The sequence below is a fragment of the Lethenteron reissneri genome, chromosome 11 (assembly GCF_015708825.2).
Source record: "Lethenteron reissneri isolate LAM-NWPU_2019-01 chromosome 11, ASM1570882v1, whole genome shotgun sequence".
Lineage (NCBI taxonomy): Eukaryota > Metazoa > Chordata > Hyperoartia > Petromyzontiformes > Petromyzontidae > Lethenteron > Lethenteron reissneri.
The window spans coordinates 2649182-2668892 of record NC_083789.1 but is presented as its reverse complement, the minus strand read 5'-3'; the positions used below and the strand labels follow the sequence as shown (position 1 = coordinate 2668892).

Here is a 19711-nt window from a genome sequence, read left to right as displayed (position 1 = left end):
AAAAGACTTGGGGATCAGCCAGACCCCGCAAATACTGTACAAGGAATCACCAATAAGAGTACGTAGATAAGAAGAGTGTTACCATACAGTGCACGCATTTTACAATACTGCACAACGCTGCCATAAAGCTCTCCGACGTGTTTTCGGGTTGTGTCACGTGTTTTTCCGCATCATGTCAAACATCTTGCTCCACGTACTAGGCGCTTCAGTTCAGAAGAAGCTCCCAGCAAGTTGAGTGACACGTCAGACATCATGGCTGTACTACACGCGGTACAATCTAAAAACACGTTAGAGCACAACCGCAAAAACCTACATAGTGGTGTAACTCCACAAAATGCAGCAATAGGTGGTGGGGATCAGGTACATGGCTGTGTTTGATGTACAATGATCAACATCTCAGAGCTGTGGAACCGCTTCTGATAAAGTGAGAGTAAAAAAAAGCATCAGTCTATTATTCAACCACTTTAAATAACATTTCATCTGTAGGCTAATGTCCTACCTGATTGATGCTTTGTAAACAACAAAAAATTCGTAATTTATCCCCTGCATGTCAGATATTGCTTTGCTGTAGTTGTAGCCAAAGGGGGAGTATTTTTTAACTCAAGGCCAGTGAACAAGGCCTTCTATTATTCAAGCTTCCATACTACAAATCAATCAGTGACCTTTACTGAAACCAGGTGACAGCCCATTGAGACGAAACATTTTCTCTGCAACGGAGACCAGGGGGTGGGTATATAGCCCAACAGCACGTCCGACTCTCCGATGTGCTTTCGGGTCATTACCGCGTACCGTTCGGCACGATGTCCGACGTTTCGCTCCACGTGCCGCTGGGAGCTTCCATAGCAAAATTCAGTGGCCGAACAAGCACGTGGATTGATACATTGGGCGTCATGCCGAGAGCCACGCGGCACAATCACAACATCCTACGCGGAAGTTAAGTATGCTCGCCGCTCAGCTGGCACGCCGTTGAAGGTGATATAAAATGACCCTGTGGTGTCATTAGCAAAAGGGAGAGCAACACACATGGGATTCAATACCCAAATCCCAAATGTGATTGCAGGAGGGCCCCAAAGCAAAAGCGTAAAAATATCCTGTCTCTATATAAAACACATTTACTGGAGTGACCACGGCAAAATAATACAGTGAATTCTCATTGGGCTGTCACCTGGATAAATAAAGAACAATGCACTGCACGGAATATATTATGGTATTTCATCTTCAAAATGCACAGCAGCGATGCAATATCTCACTCGTGGTGTGTGGTCATGATGACGGTATTCGGTCACATGCCGCTGCACCCGTGCATTACAGTGGCTGCATTAATATGACGTAAAGTACTGCAGTAAATAACGGGACATATCGGCAAAATAAATCACTGCTGAAGCAGTGCGTTTCATTTCATTAAACCCAGAAATATCATTATGCATGAGCACAAGTGTGTTTACATGTTCAGAATATCAAAACCAGCACTTAAAGCTAAGAATAGTGAGGTCAATTTGTGGCTCAGAGAACCAATACTTTGTAGTACGTAAGACGACTGAGGCAATACCACTGAGATTCTAAAATTCTAATTTAAAGTACTCATAAAAACTGGTTTTCGTGTGAAATATATTCGCGTGTCATTTCCCAGTCACCTATGTAGGCACCAAAAAAATCCTCCATGAAAATTACTTTTGAATTTCATTTGGGTCATACCTTGAAATTATTTGCCATATAGTCATCGAGTGAACTACACATCTATTTGCAGAGCTGAGATCCTGAATTCCAATCTCAGGCTCAATCTGAATGTGGATGTTATCTGTTTACTAAATAGCTGCGTCTGCATTTCCATGACCACTTCATCTATCACTGCACTGAGAGCCGGGCCCTTCCCGCAATGCTCCAAAAAACAACCATTGGCCCAAACTAACACACGGTCTGGAAGTCCACATGCACAATATGTATACGGGGCCTCAGCCCGTCCTCCTCTGTACCTCTCAACACTGTTTATCCATACACCCACCCCTACCCCACACGGCATGGTGACCAAGCCAGAAAGGGCACACCTTCGCTGGACAGAGAATCCAAGTGAGGACGGGTGGTTCAGCGAGTTTCATGACTCAGCGTTGGCCTGGTTATGCCACGCCAGCACACTCTTAACACGTGGTCTCAGACACCCTGCTGGTTCTACTCCAGTATGAGGCCAGGGGAACGACGGAACACATTGCGGCGCCAGCCCAGCCAGGCTTTGGAAGACTTTGGTTACAAGGCACGAGAGTGCTAGAGATGGTACTCTTCAGCCCATTAAGATAATGACTCCATCACAGAACGCAGCCCAATCTTGTGCAATGCAATAACTGGGGTAGGGCAGTTTTATTGCAGTGAATTCAAATTTAAAGCTTTTGTTTAACCAGGTGAGCACTCCAATAGGCAAGGTTTAGTCTATTTCGCAAGCATGGCCAGGGTAAATAACTGGCAAGGGTAAATGGGCAGAGATATTAGCGCATCATCGAGGCACATCACGTACTTTACATGTAGTCGTAATCTTAAGACTAGCCCCAATAGTGTAACTACGGTCGCTAGCCTCAAACCATGGAGCACCTCGTAACACGGCTGCCCGCCTCGATCATTCCTCAGCAGCATTTCAGATATTCACCAGCTTACTCACCGACATCCACGCGAACATAGAAACATTGCCGATCAGAATCAGAATACTTATTTATACCGGAGGAATCCGATGAGCCATGAAAGCTCTTTTTCACAGATGTCTAGTGGATCAACCCCACCTCCACCATACAAAAGAAGAAGAATAAGAAGACAGGAGGTAGGCCCATCATTCAATCACGACCTACTTGGGATGTAGAGATCGGGAGCATTCACGTCAAACTTCGGTGCCACTGGCTCGCCCTTCTGGAACCGAAGGTCCCAGTTCTGCAAAAACGAGAAGCCACTCTGCAGCTCAGCGACTCAACGCGACATCTTCGCCTACAGACTTCAGCTTTCAAAAATGGCAATGTCTTATCCAGATGTTTCATTCTCCGCAGGCGTGTTGGTGTAGACGCAATGTACCTTGAGCCATTCTCTTACACTGCAGTAATATTAGGTAACATTAGGGTCAACATCCAGGCTTACAGTTAATACATTATAGGACATTTAGTTGAAAAAAAATTGTCCATAATGGCAAACATTTTGGAAGAAGTCCTCATCATTATCTTGACATCTTTAACGCGTGTAAAAGCGTACGAGTCCTGGTACTGCACGACAACGCTGCGACTCAAAATCCAGTGACAAAGACGCCGAAAACAATTCAGAATAATAACTGCAAATTAATAGTGCACCATGAAACAAACAACGAGGCAAAACATTTATCCTGAACACTCAAGTCAGTAAAACCTAGGACACTTGCTCACGGTTAACTTTGTCACTGGTACACCGCCAACGGCTTCTATGTAAACAATCAGGGGTAGGTCTTAAGACATGCACACACGGGAACACGGATACAAACACTACACAAAACATTATGTATACAGTGTACGTATCATACTGCAAGGATCCGGATGTATAATGATTAAGCAAGTGTTTGATTTTACATGAGCTTGCACAACCAAAAATCATTTCGTGCAAATCTTCTCGAACAATATTAATCATCTTCTTGGTTCTTTCGGTAAAGTCATGTAGAAGGGAATAAAATAATTCTCTCATCCGTAAATAATATTATGGGTCAGAGCATCTGCGATTCTTCTCGTAATTCACCAATCCCTAAAGATTCGCAGATAAACTTGACAGCGGATGGAACGGACTTCTCATTTGGTGTTATGATGACGTGGCTGTAAAAGAATGGTCTGCATTGTGGAGTGACCTCCAATGAGCACGGTTGGCTATGTACTGTGCAAAAGAAGTTCAACATACATGTGAAGCCACGTGTCTCTGTTGTAATTACTGTATACCAATTACTTGACTACACAGCTGCCAACTTTGTAATGTTGAAGGATGAGCATACTTTCACCGCAAATAGCACAGAATGCTTTGATTTTTTACAGAAAATTTGCTATACTATCCATATTTTTCTTTTCCCAGACAGAACTGAATTGAAATAAATGATAATTGTTGTTGGTAAGAAAAATGTAATGAAAAGTCATCAACTCTAAACACTAAAACAGCGAATAGCTCATTACCTGACTCTTGAGCATCAGACAGAACCACAAAAATTTAAGACTCATAAGGTGCCTGAGGCTCTGAACTGCATTAACTAAATAATAAAGTTATGATTATTTTTAAATGGCATATTGTTACTAATTAGAAAAGCAACATTATAAGTCTCTGATCAAGGCCAACACATTTAATTGATAGCACACATGTTGCTACCCTTGGCACCAAACCCCACGTCACCAAGAAAAACCCAAGCACTGTGATTTACAACCACACCAAGGCTCGATCAACTCATGTAGCCAGAATTCTCTGCGAGTCTGTGCCTTGTCAAATTCACAGCCACTTCCCCCCCCTCTCCACTTTGAATTCATCCAAAAATACAACGAACGTTCTGAAAAACAGCGACAGTTGGCAGCCGCGTATTAATGCGGCATATTTATCTTGTGACCTTTACTGTATGGTTATCGGTTCACTTGCCTCGTCGGAGAGACGTTCATTATCATTTTAAGGTTTTTTTGTTCAAGCAATCGACAGAGAATTGCCATTTTGATTTAGTCTAGATTTAGACCCTTGCAAACTAAGACGAGCCTTTAATTTCCTTCACAGGGTGCTGAAAGTTCACACCAGATCTGGCAGACACGCTTTAACTCAAGGCCCGCCGCTGTGCATACCTGGAATAATTTGGCAACCAATCTCCAGATAAAAACCGTTCTCTCTTAATCATGACAAATGGGACACTCTACTTGGAAACTTTGTGAGCATTTGTTTCTCATCACAGTTCTATCTTACTTTAACGGGATTATATTATTCAATTGCTAAGAGAATGTGACATGTGCCTTTGTTTACTGCGGTTTGTTTTGGCATTAAACTGGAGCACATGGAGAAAACCACGAGGAATAACATTCAAAGGTCCACGCAAATGGGTCCACGAACCCACTAACCGTCCTGTCATATCCTAATCATTATCAGAGCCCAGCAGGTTTGGAACATTTCACAAAATCTATGAGATCCACCATTCCCTCCAATTGATTCCAGGCTTGTGCCGTGTACAGCCAAACGCAATTGTACACCAATTCTCTTATCCACAAGCCCTCCCCCAATGTCATCAACGGTAATAACAGCGATCATTAGCTAGCTACTTTAATAGAAGAGACGCTCATTAAACAGTAATCACCTTGTTTCTACTTTCTGATATCAGCTGCAAGGTCAATGACCTATTGATAAAATCTCTTTTCATATTTTACAATTCTTTGGCAATAGAAATTCCAAATTACAAAGAAAACCCAATTTAAGTTTACTAAACAATGGGTCAATCTGAAAAGGTAAATATGTCCACATCACACATTTGTAATGTCTTCAGGATTATTACCATATTCTCCAGATAATGAAATTCACCTTTTCGCCCCCAGTATTTTAAACCAAAAGTTGGGGGTACATCTCATAATCAAAATGGCACGTTAACCAAAGGCACGCTTTAATATTGTTGTTTAGAATCATCTTCCGGAGGGTGGACCAACACAACACCACTTTGATGGGATTCACCACCAACCATTCAGAATAATCTTCCAGAAGACATCTCTCCCCATGTTAAGTCAGCGTGTTCATAATCACCTTCTGGCAGATGGCTCTTCACAGTACTGTACCGTCCCAATAAAAAAAAAATCACTGTTTCAACATCGGCATTTTAGAATGAGTATGGTGAATTCAACAATTGACACCACGATGTACCTTGTGTGTGTAGGGACACAGAAGAACCTTTAGCTTATTTTGAACGTACACCGTGTCCACTGCAAAGTAGCATTTTAGCTTGTCGATGGGAAAATATTTGCTAATCTGCAAAAAGAACACAAAAGAGGGACACATTTTACAAGGAAGAAGCATACCGAGTTAATGATTGGTTAGTAAGAAAAAAAGAATACATCCTACTTCTTGGTTTAAAGGGGGTAGTGGGGGTACAACAGAAACACTGCTCACACCCCACCCTTGACGGAGTGGCTCTTGCCTTCAGATCAAGGGATGGATGGCGTTATACCTCCTCCACCACACTGCTCAAGCGTATCTGGGGTCAAAAGCCAGCAACCCTTGAACCGTGCTACTTTCAATTGCTACAAGACTGAGTCTGTGAGCTGCAGTGAACCAATGATTATGCCGATTATGGCTATTGTTCACAATTGCACCCAATTAATAGATTCAACTGTATGTCAATTATTGCAGATTATTGGACAAATATCTAGGTAATGGGGCATCAGGACAAAGTGTTTAAAAATAAATGATTTAACGTGTTAACGTCTCCATACTAACCAGAGATGTCTGCACACACTGTGGCTCTTGCGAACATTGTGGAATCAATTACTGCTATGTCTTACACCACAACGTTTTAGAAAGAATCCAAAATATGAATATAATTCACATTAAATGTTGAATAAGTAAAAGTTTCAATTTAAAGCTTTCGTGACTGCAGGGATTCATCTTCTTGGTTCTTTCGGTAAAGACAGCGTCTGAATTCAGACGCTGTCTTTCCGACAACCCTGTTCTTCACCTGAGGACGGCTGCTTGCGTTGTGGCCGAAACGTCGTGAGAATTGTATTTTATGTTTTATTGTTATTATTTTATGATTTCCCTTCCACGTGACTTTCTGCAATTCTATGGTTGCAACGGCAGCGTGCGACTGCCCGACTGCCACCTGAATGCACAATGAATAAAGCGTCACGTTGTGATGAGGAAGCCAAGGCACCGTCATACTCACTGCCTTGGGGCAAGCACACCGGCAAAATGCATGGGCAGTCATGTGCAATATAACAGTTAATAGAATAATATTAAACAAATAATAATGTATAGCCCTTAGTCAATCCACTGCTGCCTACAATCTTCAATTACCCAAGGTTAAATCACCATATTATAAAATTATGTGATAGGCATTTTCTTTTTTTAGTAAGGACATTTAGATAGAGTGGAATGAAGGCAGTGCTGTTTTAGACGAAGAATGTGATTTGTCGAGTTTAAAGTGCAGGGCAGGTGACTGCGTTTGGGTGAAAGCCTTTAGTGTGCACTGTGCACTTCTGCACCTTTCAGATGTTTGATGTTGTCTTGACGTGACCTTGCAATTACTCAAGTGTACTTGCATAGAAAAGCTTGTGAGATGTCGTTATGTGAAACATTCTGAAAGGCCTTAGACAACCATTGCAGATGTATTGCAACTACAACAACACAAAAAATTACATTCATGTCAAAAATTTTTTAAGGGCTACATTGCAATATTTAATGCGGGTTATATTCACCTTGATGGAAAACCACTGCTTTTCTATACTTGTGGAATGGTTCGTAGTGGAGCCAACGATGGTGAAAAGTTTGCGCTTAACTGTGGAATCGTTCCGCCAATCGTGCGGAACCACTTCAGTCAAACTCTGGGGGCATGCCTTATGTAGTGGAATGCTTGAGTGGGTTTGGGAGGAGCACATTTCACCGTAATCCACATGCGGACCTGTCGCCTCCGTTTATCTAAGTGTTCGAAGAGTTGGCTCAGTTTGTGGGCGAGGAGAGTGTGGGGAAATCAGTTTGCACCGCCCAGATTCTCCATGGCACTGCCGCTGCCGACAATTGGCTGCGAGGTTTTGTTTCGTGGAATGGACCTCCACCAAATCCACACAATCGCTTTTAAGGAGCTAGCACCTTGTACTAGAATATTACAAAAAGCGTGAAACTAAATTCAATATCAATTGGGCCTAATGTATCTTCATAGACCCCCACTGGGTAATACATTAAAAACATAGAAAACAACAAAATTATTTTTAAATCAATCGTCGAAAAGTTACGAATTACAACCAATTTTTTCTTTGTAAAAATAACTTTTTGGGCAATGCGTTAGGAAGTAGATGGCAGTGCAGCGAAAAACATTGATGTTCCCTGCCTTCACAAACCCGCACCGACCAGCATACTGGAGAATGGTCGAATAACTCCCGTGACCCACACGGTGCGAGGAGCAATCGATTGACAAAGGGCTGTACACATCCAGCAATCGATGAGCAAAGGCCTGTACTTGTACACAAGTACACACACAACTTTCGATTCCGCCAACCGCTCGTATTGATTGGATAGTTGATTGCGTACTGTTAATATTTTAACACATTTCCGTAGTCCGCACGGCACCTTCCGACGCGCATTGCCAACTCACGCCTCTGTCCACGGCCTCCCTGGAGCGGACGGCCAGGTTGGTGCCGTACTTCAGGGCCATGTCAGCCAGGGGGTCATTCCACAGCTCCTGGCCCTCCTCGGGCCCTGCCGCGTCGTCATCCTGCCTGCGCTTCCTGAGCAGCTCATCACCCGCTGGCACGTGCGGTACCGCGGCACCCCTGTCAGCGTCCGAGTTCGCGTCTTCGTGCTCGTCGGCTGCTATTGACCACCCGGAGAAGGGAGGGAGCATCGCAAAACACATGGCACTTGGTTTCACACTTCTGTAATATTCAGTGCCTTAAGGAAAGTGTTCCAAAAATCCTACTGCTCCGGGAAAACATGAATATGGAGTAGGTGAACAGACGAAATGTAATTTCATTTGGGTATTACCAAATATTTACGAAAACACGGCATTTAAACACTGCGTTAACGTGTATAGTTAGGGTTGACATGCGATGTTGGCATGCGATGTCGGCGTGCTAGAATGGTTTTCCATCCTGGTGAATATAATTCAGGCGCAACTGAATTTGTGCTGGATTGCTCCCCGTCGATGTCAAGCAACGCGGTGTGACACACAACGCAAGGAAGTGTCATGCAACCGAAGTGCAATACCGACGCCAAGGATGGTGGGCGTAAAGCAAAAACTAGAAAGAGGGTAAAAAAATAACAGGCCACTGCCTCCATAAGGAGCGATGATAGCGCGCGAAAGAAGAAGCTTCAGTCAAGGCACCAACATTGAAATCGTCTGGACCTGTAGGGTCATGACCTATAACAGATTCAGAGCATCGAACAGCCTCGTGAAAACAGCTACATTTGGCAGATGCAGCTGGCTACCACGTGACTTTACCGAAAGACCCAAAGATAATGGCTCCCACGTCCACACAATTCCACCATCCCCTCCTCAAGCTTGCCCGTCCACCATGAAGAATCCACGTTCATTCTAGATTTGAAGTTTTCGTGACTGCAAGGATCCATACTCTTTGGTTCTTTCGGTAAAGTCACGTAGGTGAAAATAAAAAAATTAAATAGAAATAACTAAATTAAATCACGACGTTTCGGAAGCAACACGAGCTTCTGTCATCAGGTGGGACGACCACAGCAAGAAACAGTAATTTAGTTTCTTGCTGTGGTTGTCCCACCTGATGACGGAAGCTTGTGTTGCTTCCGAAACGTCGCCATTAAATTTAGTTATTTCAATTTTTTTTCTTTATTCTTATTTTTATTTTCACCTACGTCACTTTACCGAAAGAACCTAAGAGTATGAATCCACGCTCAGCACAGTTGCTGCCTCGTCTCTCTACGTAGTCACTTGATTCTAACATCCTCATAAAAAATCAACGTTGCATGAACGTTTTATTGCTATCAAACCTGAATTTTCTCCACACGCAAGGGCCCCACTCAAGCATGGAGACCGATGTCATGGAGCAATGGTGATGTGATAGCTGTGGTTCATCCTTCGGAATGGATTGCAAACTGTGAATAGTTTCCAAAATCACATCGCGTGCGTATCGAGACTTTTCAGTGCAGCCAATGAGATTCAGCCTGGTTGCCTATGAATCCACGAAAAAATACAAGATTTTAAAATTCCGTTCGCCCCCCAGCTCCCCTCCTCCTCCTCGCACCAGGTCTAAGAACTTTAGATGTATACAACACTGTACATCACCTGGAGTCTTTACAGAACGTGATGGGAGACCACCAGAGTGTTGGGTTAACCGGGTCCGATTGAAGCAACTCTAAAACATCCCTGCGGAGGGAGATGGTAGGAACGTTGGGTTGCTCGGTCAATAGCCAGGGACAACGGCGGCGTGGTGTATTCCGCAAATATGCCCGACTGCGAGGGCGGGCACAAGCCGGCGTGAGTAGGTTAAACGTTGAGTTTCATAAGGGCACCACGGGGTGACCAGCCCCTCCCCACCCAGCCCCACCCCTCCCATTTTTGGATGCACGACGGACGGACACAATAATCCCCTGTGGGCTGGTGTAACCAGGAGGTTCCTACCAGTAAAACAACTTTACTCTGCAGTACTGAGGTTGTGTGGCATCGGCTCAATGGGACATTCTTAGATGTGAAGTGAAACTTATGTCTAGGGAGATTTCCGAAATCGTGTAGATTTTTTTCTCTCTCCATCCGATGATGCGACATCAATAACGATCCAACTGTGATGACATCCACGATAAACCCATTCCTCGCAAGTGCACAATAGATCGGGATTTTGAGAACAATGAAGATTTGGAGAGGCTGATTCTGGCTGTACTGTAATCTAACACCTTTAGTGGAACTGACATTTAGTTTCCAGTTTAAATCCCCCGTGAACTAAGAAGGATTTTCCCTGAAGGTGTTTTATGTCAGCTATATTTTAAGCAACAAGCCCCCATCACATTCACCGTCATGGATTCGAATGAACGACGACCATTTCGCCTAGATCACGATATTAGTTGTGCTTAAGGTATAACATGCGTGTGTGTTTTTTAAATATCTTATTCATTTCAGTTTTCACACCAATACTACGTTTTAGAGAATGAAATGGTGGGGGAGGTCACGAGACATCTGGACAACCATTTGCGTACGCAATAATAGAATTGTCATGAAGCTGCATAGCTTCATCGGATTCCTCCAGTGATGATTCTGAAGTTGCATCCAAACGCGTTGGAGTAGCAACCCAGAGAGTGAGGGATCAGTGACTAATACCCAAAGCCAGACTGTGTTTGTGCATTGACTCGATACCATTCCATACCTGTCAACCCCTTATCAGTGCCGACCTTATTACAGACCAATCCAGACCTTATTGCCCACCCCGTGCCCTGATGAATCTCAACGTTCACCCCACAAAGTCCCATCACAAGGGAGAAACACAAACAAATCGACCAATTTTTTTTTGCCCTTAATGAAACGTCTATATATGTCCCTGTACAAGAATCCGTGGTATCTATATATATATACCTTACGGGTTTGAGAGGCATGCAATTAACAACATTCGCCACGTTGTGAAGAATTCCACAGAATGTGCACGTGTACAGTATGCCAACGTGCAGTGCGCACTGTATGCGCGCACGTGCGCGTACTGTACGTACAGTAAGCCCCCTGCGTACAGTGCATACAGTACGTACAGTAAGTACAGTAGTGCGTTGTGTGCGTGGACTCCGAGCTGCACCTAGCCTGGCACAAAGCGCCGTGTTCGGCCGCCGCTGTGGTTCTCGCACTTGCAGGAGGCCCCGAGTTCGATTCCCAATCGATAACCCGGGAGCAGTGACGGGTATCGAATGCGGTAGCGGTGGGCTTCCCCTAGGTCGACTCGGCCTCAAATGTAAACGTTGGAGATGCAAAGGCGGCCGGGTGTGGTCCTGGTTCAGAGCAAAGTCGCGACCACCTCGCCCCCTCCGTGTGATGTGTCGGCCTTCAAGAGGGGAGCTGCTCGCTCACAGCACTCGCAGCCTCTACAGTCACTCTACAGTTAGACAGCCTACACACAACAACAGCCTACACACAACAACAGTCTACACACACAACAACAGCCTACACACAACAACAGCCTACACACAACAACAGTCTACACACACAACAACAGTCTACACACAACAACAGTCTACACACAACAACAGTCTACACAACAACAACAGTCTACACACACAACAACAACAGTCTACACACACACGACAGTCTACACACAACAGCCTACACACAACAATTAGACAGCCTACACACAACAACAGTCTACACAACAACAACAGTCTACACACACACAACAATTAGACAGCCTACACACAACAGTCTACACAACAACAACAGTCTACACACAACAACAATCTACACACAACAACAACAGTCTACACACAACAACAACAGTCTACACACAACAACAGTCTATACACACAACAATTAGACAGCCTACACACAACAACAGTCTACACAACAACAACAATCTACACACAACAACAACAGTCTACACACAACAACAACAGTCTACACACAACAACAACAGTCTACACACAACAACAGTCTATACACACAACAACAGTCTACACACAACAATTAGACAGCCTACACACAACAACAGTCTACACAACAACAACAGTCTACACACAACAACAGTCTATACACACAACAACAACAGTCTACACACAACAATTAGACAGCCTACACACAACAGTCTACACAACAACAACAGTCTACACACAACAACAACAGTCTACACACAACAACAGTCTATACACAACAACAGTCTAAACAACAACAGTCTACACACAACAATAGTCTACAAAACAGCCTACACGCACAACAACAGACTACACACACAACAGTCTACACACAACAGCCTACACACAACAGTCTACACACAACAACAGTCTACACAACAACAACAGACTACACACACAACAACAGTTTACACACAACAGCCTACACACACCAGTCTACACACAACAACAGTCTACACAACATCAATCTACACAACAGCCTACACGCACAACAACAGCCTACACACAACAACAACAGCCTACACACAACAACAACAGTCTACACACAACAGCTTACACACAACAGTTTACACACAACAACAACAGTCTACACACAACAACAACAGTCTACACACAACAACAAGTCTACACAACAACAGTCTACATACAACAACAGTCTACACACAACAGTTTACACACAACAACAACAGCCTACACACAACCGTCTACACACAACAACAGTCTACACACAACAGTCTACACAACAACAGTCTACACACAACAACAACAACAGTCTACACACAACACTCTACACACAACAACAATCTACACACAACAACAACCACAGGAGGGGGTGGGTGGGGGTGTATATTTTTGTGTTTGCGCGTCTGCGTTACTCACGACCATCGTGTGTTCCAGGCTGGGATCGATTGTCCATCGCGATGGTGCAGTGAGGGCGAGTGTGGGATGATGATGATGATAACGATGCTGATAATGATGATGATGATAACGATGATGATGATAAAGAGCGGGGTGGGAGCGTGTGAGAGGGGGGGGGGCTTCAGTGCATTTGGAATCGAAAACGACGATTCGGAAAGTTGTAGAGATCCCAGTGGGAGTCGAATCTATTTAAGCGTGATCGATACCGAAATCGATTATTGGCTAATTCGATTCTTAGAGTCGATGCTTGATGTGTGTCGAAAATCAATTATTTTTGTAGTACTATTAGGTTTTTTCGGTAAAGTCACGTAGGAATTTTTTTTATAGAAATAATAAAGGTAATAGAAATAAAATAAAATATTTTTTGTAGCCCCGTTAGTACTACATCGTCTGCATTGTTTATACTGTACTGTTTTATCTGTCTTATCTGTTCTGTTTTAGGGGCCGTCCATGAATGACGTCACGCGATTGTTGACGATTTCTGACCCCCCCCTCAATTATGACGTCACAAAGCTCTGCCCCCCCCCACCCCCAAAAAAATTAAACATGCTTCAAATCGCTTTCAACTATTGTCATTGTAGTGCGTATTTAATGTGGCGCTACACTCTGATGTTGTAGGAGAAAATATTTATTAAAAAGTCTATTTAAGTAAGTAGAAATATAAAAAATATAATTCTCACAACGTTTCGACTGCAACACAAGCAATCATCATCAGGTGTGAAATGTTCTTGCTGTGGATTTCACACCTGACGATGATTGCTTGTGTTGCAGTCGAAACGTTGTGAGAATTATATGTTAAATATTTTTATTATTTGATTATTTCCCTTCTACGTGACTTTACCGAAAGAACCAAGAATATGAATCACTGCAGTCACGAAAGCTTTAAATCAAAATGATTACTATTTGTCATCAGCAGCCATGATTAATCCACTGCTGAATGAGGGCCTCCCCAAGCTGCTGCCATCTCTTGTGGTTCTACAATTCAACGATTCCCATCATTTTTCTTGACGATCACATTTCTAATTAACCTGGATATCTTCTCAAATCCACGTTCTCCACTTTCCATCAACGTAACTTCAAGCGTGAGCACTTCTTTGCACATATTTCCATGTCCGTTCCATTTTACTCATTGATATCGAAGTTTCTGATTGCGTGTCGTAGCAGGCCGAACGCACTTAATAAGCGTGTTTTTCTTTTGGCACATTGCTCTAACTACGTTTCACGATCAAGAAGACGGAAGCTTCTGTTGCCTCCGAAACGTCGTGATTTTTATTTTATTTTTATTTTACTTTTATTAATTGTAATTTTTAACCTACGTGACTTTACCGAAAAAAACCTAAGAATATGAATCCTTGCAAATCTAGAATTAAGTTGTATTAGCTCTGCGAGAGCACTCCGAATCACCTTATTATTTCAATGAACGCGTACATTGGGGAACACCTTTTGATCAACTGCAATCTACTGATAGTTCTTACAGTCACAAGGTCACAACATTAGTCTCAGTACATATATATAAAATTTGCTGTAGTCTACCCATGGATCAATCGGTCCATCTGTTCATCCCCATCTCGGCGCGCTGTGAATTGCTAAAACGAGGTAATGTTGATCTCGACCCGGAGACAATAACGATGACATCTGCTAAACTGGGGATTTAATCGGATCATTGTCACATCATCGTGAAGGCGCCCGCAGGGTCGGTTGGGGTGGCGGGCAGCCATGGAAGGGCGCAGGTGTAGTGTTGGGTATAATTCAACTGAAAAGCCAGTCACAATACGACGGCACCCCACGTTAATGCATGAAAACAATGAAATATAATTAAAACACATTAAAATATATTTATTCACTTCGATGAAAAAGGGCTAATAAGGTCAAGGGAGGTGTATCTCAATCAATGGCGATGCATTAAGTTGCATGCTTTTATGTCTCTATATTGATTCTGAAACCTTCCTGCCTGTTGTTATTTGTACATTTTATTGTTTTTTTTATTTGTTGTTCTAAAACAAAGACGACAAGGTGGAGCGGTTGTGCGGTGGTTATCTCACTGCGCTACCAACCCGAGTTTGATTCACGGTCATGGCTATCAATCGTGGCGAGTTATTTCTGAACTCTGCACCGACCGGCGTGGTGAAGTATGGTCAGACAACACTCACGACGCGCACAGCGTTGAGTATATTTACATCCAGCAGTGAATTGTCAAAGGAACTGTGCATTATTAGTATCATCATCATAACACTATATATACAACATTGACAAAAACAGAAAACGTGGGGAATTGATGCGAAAATATATCTTATATTCTTAGGTTTTTTTCGGTAAAGTCACGTCGGTAAAAAATTAAAATTAATAAAAGTAAAATAAAATAAAAAGTCACTTAATACAGCTATCGTGCTGTGACGGTTCCACCTGAAGACGGAAGCTTGTGTTGCCTCCGAAACGTCGTGATTTTTATTTTATTTTACTTTTATTAATTTAAATTTTTTACCTACGTGACTTTACCGAAAAAAACCTAAGAATATGAATCCTTGCAGTCACGAAAGCTTCAAATCTAGAATATATCTTATTTTAGTTTAAAAGCTGTGGGGGGTGTTTTTCATAAGACATTAAATTACGAGTAATTTTATTGAATGCTGCGACCGGGATGGCCCCGTTAAGCCCTCGTGATAAGCAGCTTTGCCACTTTAATCCTCTTCAGGGCCAGCGAATCTCGCGGGGGGTGGAGGCAGCGGCTTCTGAAGCTGAGTGACCGCGTGAATGCCGCACGGAAACACCGCTCCACTGATTTTATTTCGATTTAAAGCTTTCGTGACTGCAGGGATTCATCTTCTTGGTTCTTTGGGTAAAGTCACGTAGAATGGAAATAATAAAATAATAATAAAAAACATAATAACATTATTTTATTATGTTTATTTAATAATAATAAAATTTAACATAAGAAAATGATTTTTAGAATGGAAATGATAAAATAATAAAAAGAAACATAATAAAAGAATTTTATTTAGTTTTTTTATTTAATTATTTCCATTCTAAAAATCATTTTATTATATAATTTTTTATTATTTTAAATGATAAAATAATAAAAAGAAACATAATAAAATAATTATATTATGTTTTTTTTTTTCCATTCTAAAAATCATTTTATCATGTTACTTTTTATTATTTTATTATTTCCATTCTACGTGACTTTACCGAAAGAACCAAGAAGACGCTCCACGGATCTGTCGGTCAAGGGGACCGCCGCCTCTGCGACGAATCGGCCGCCAGGGGGAGCGATTGCCCGAAATCGCGGCTCCCTTCCCTCCTCTCGTTCTCTCTTCATCGTCCGAGGGAGTTTCGCAACGTGCACGCCATCGATCCGCCATCGATCCGCGATCCACTGCTGCTGGGGGTGGTAGGCGCACGCCGACAGCGCGCACCTGCGTGGTTGGGGGCCGCCCATAAATGACGTCACGCACCTAGGGGGGGAGGGGTGGGTCAGACATTTGTGACGTCACGCACCTAGTGGGGGGGGGGTGGTCAGACATTTGTGACGATGTGTGACGAGGGGGGGGGGGGGTGAGAAATGTGACGTCGCATCAAAATGCGCAATTTTAAATAAATATAGACAACACGTTCTACTTAATTAAATAGACTTTTTAATAAATAATTTCTCCTACAACATTAGAGTGCAGCGGCACATTAAATACGCACTACAATGACAATAGTTGAAAGCGATTTGAAGCATGTTTTATTTGGGGAGGGGGCAGAGCTTTGTGACGTCATATTTGAGGGGGGGGGGGGTAAAAAATCGTCCAAAATCGCCTGACGTCATTTATGAACGGCCCCTTGGCACGCGCTGCTGGCTGCCACAGCTCTCCCTCTTGTGACGTGCGTTCGGCACCCGTTCTCGAACAATGTCTGCGTGGCACCTCCGATTAGCTACGTGCGGTGCGAAAGAAGTTTAAGATGCGGGCACGCGGAGTGAACAGTCAGACACGACGGCTAACAACAGGCGGTGCCACCCGAACACACGTGCCGTTTACGTGACGAACCTTACTCATAGGCTGTGTCGGGTGGTGGTGGTGGGTTAACGACACATTTATGTTTAGGGGCCGTCCATAAATGACGTCATGCCATTTTGGACGATTTTTGACCCCCCCCCCCCTTCGTCACAGAAAGTCAGACCCCCCCTTCAAATATGACGTCACAAAGCTCTGCCCCCCCCCCAAAAAAAAAACATGCTTCAAATCGCTTTAAACTATTGTCATTGTAGTGCGTATTTAATGTGGCGCTACACTCTGATGTTGTAGGAGAAAACATTTATTTAAAAGTATATTTAATTAAGCAGAACGTGTTGCCTATATTTATTTAAAGTTGCGCATTTTGATGTGACGTCACATTTCTCCCTCGTCACACATCGTCACAAATGTCTGCCCCCCCCCCTAGGTGCGTGACGTCATTTATGGACGGCCCCTTACGCGAACTTACCCCCGCCCCCCCCCCCCAAAAAAAAACATTACTATGGAAAATCCGGAGCAGTGCGTTTAAAATGCGGTGCGCTAACCACTACGCCACCACTTCAAAGGCTGACGCATACACACTGTGCATTCTGAACACACAAGTCAATAACGTGCCAGGAAATATCATTATCATGGGACGTATTCTTTAAAAATGGTGACTTAATAATTAAATGTATCTGTTGTGATTCATGGTATTGCTAAATCTGTTTACTTTGTCAGGCGCCCTGGATTTTTTTTTTTACAGAATCCACGCGTTCTCCCACCAGGGGCATGCAACTAAAGAAGGTGTCTGCGTTTTCAAGTCATCATCCGGAAACGAGGGCTTGACGAATTTTATCATGTTTCTTCTAGCCCATTTCACACAACCACTCGTAAGCGTGATCACAGGAGAAGCGTTGCACAGTAGTTGCAAATGTGAAATCACATATCAGTAAAACTGTGTCAAGGCCATCCTGGCTAGTGTTGAGATGCTGAACATCTATTTTCCATATTGTTTAGAAGTTATACATCATATTCTCCATGGGATCTAACGATGCATGCATTGATGAATAGATTTATATGAATTCTTCAATTCAGACTACGTGCATCAAATCACATTCATATATTAATCTATCGTATGTTCTTGGTTCTTTCGGTAAAGTCACGTAGAAGTGAAATAATAAAATAAGCCACGTGCTATTATGTTAAAATTTTATTATTTTATTATTTCCCTTTTACGTGACTTCACGAAATAAGAAAAATAAAACGTAATAAAATATTTTATTACGTTTTATTTTTTATTATTTTATAATTTCCCTTCTACGTGACTTTACCGAAAGAACCAAGAAGATGAATCCCTGCAGTCACGAAAGCTTTAAATCGAAATCTATCGTATGTTGTTACTTCTGCAGATACGTTGCATTTTTTTTTATCAGCAGCCATGATCAATCCACTGCGTGATAGAAGTCACCCCCAAGGCATCGCCATCTCGCCCCGACCCCGCGATGGAACAATCCACCTGGCACCTGGCACGCGAGCTGAGTCCAGAGATACAACTCCAGAGTGGATAATCCTCTCGGATGCATTTAACTCCCCATCTGCTACTCCGTTGCTGTTATTCCTTATTCTTATTCTTCTTAAATAAATTACTTGGTGAGGCTGCTGTGTTGGCGGCGGTGCACGAGCAGTCACAACAAAACCGTCTATGATCACTGTTTCATTGCTTTTATGGCTTTATTTTGGTGATTATCGAACAGTTTTTTGGTTTGGCCATGTTTGTTTGTTGTAGTACAGAGTTAGACTGATAGCCTTAATCTAAATTGTCTTGTGGTTGTTGTTTGACTTGCATCCCACTGGGATATTTGCACAGGGTTGGTGTACGGTGATTTTTCTGCAATATTTTGCTGTCTTTTCTTGGATTTTCTGTTTGCACATAGTCACTTTAAGATGTTTTCTTGTTCATGTTTTTGTTTTTTGTTTGTTGCGGTTGCACCCGATTCAAGAGCCGAATGGCTCACAGGGCTATACCTAATAAATGAACTTTGAACTTTGAGATATCACGTGGCTCACAAAGAGAGATCTCTCCATGATCCTTACACGTTGTATATAATGGGCGTATTTGGGCCATGAAACAGTCATCGCAAAGTATAAAACAAATATATTGATTCTCACTTGAAAATTGCATCACCGAATCACAACATTTCATTGAATTGTCGGGAGGACGAAATTGTATCCAGACCGAGTATTCGCGTATGCATTGTTTCATTTCGAATGCTAACACCTCGCCAGGCGCTTTAATCACACACCCAGGAGGATCGCTGCTAATTGTGAGAGCGTGTGAGATAACGCGTGAGAAAGTAACGCCGTTCTGTGTGCGGCAGGCTACACAGACAAAGGCAATCTCCAGTGTAGCCTCAACAGACTCTCGGGGCAAGTGCTGCTTGCGAGTAGCGCCTATGTCGGCCGGCACGGTGCACGCGGTGGCTGGGGTGGCCAGCACAACGCCCGGCCGCCTTTGTCTCCCTCGTGGCGATGTTTGTACACCG

At 43.0% G+C, this 19711-nt stretch overlaps 1 protein-coding gene across 2 annotated transcripts in view; it reads right to left on the bottom strand.

The window, feature by feature from the left end:
- Positions 1–13289, bottom strand: part of LOC133341285 (protein YIF1B-like) — a 33888-nt gene extending 20599 nt beyond the window's left edge. Inside the window, exons 1-4 of one of the 2 annotated variants that reach the window (XM_061549795.1) lie at positions 13153–13289; positions 8300–8517; positions 5857–5961; positions 2832–2910 (exon numbers count right to left, since the gene is read on the bottom strand). In XM_061549795.1, coding sequence (XP_061405779.1) covers positions 2832–2910; positions 5857–5961; positions 8300–8517; positions 13153–13189 — 439 coding nt within the window. In that variant the 5' untranslated portion in view covers positions 13190–13289. The remainder of the gene's footprint in view (positions 1–2831; positions 2911–5856; positions 5962–8299; positions 8518–13152) is intronic. The other variant, XM_061549796.1, reaches the window with a different exon arrangement.
- Positions 13290–19711: the final 6422 nt, after the last annotated feature.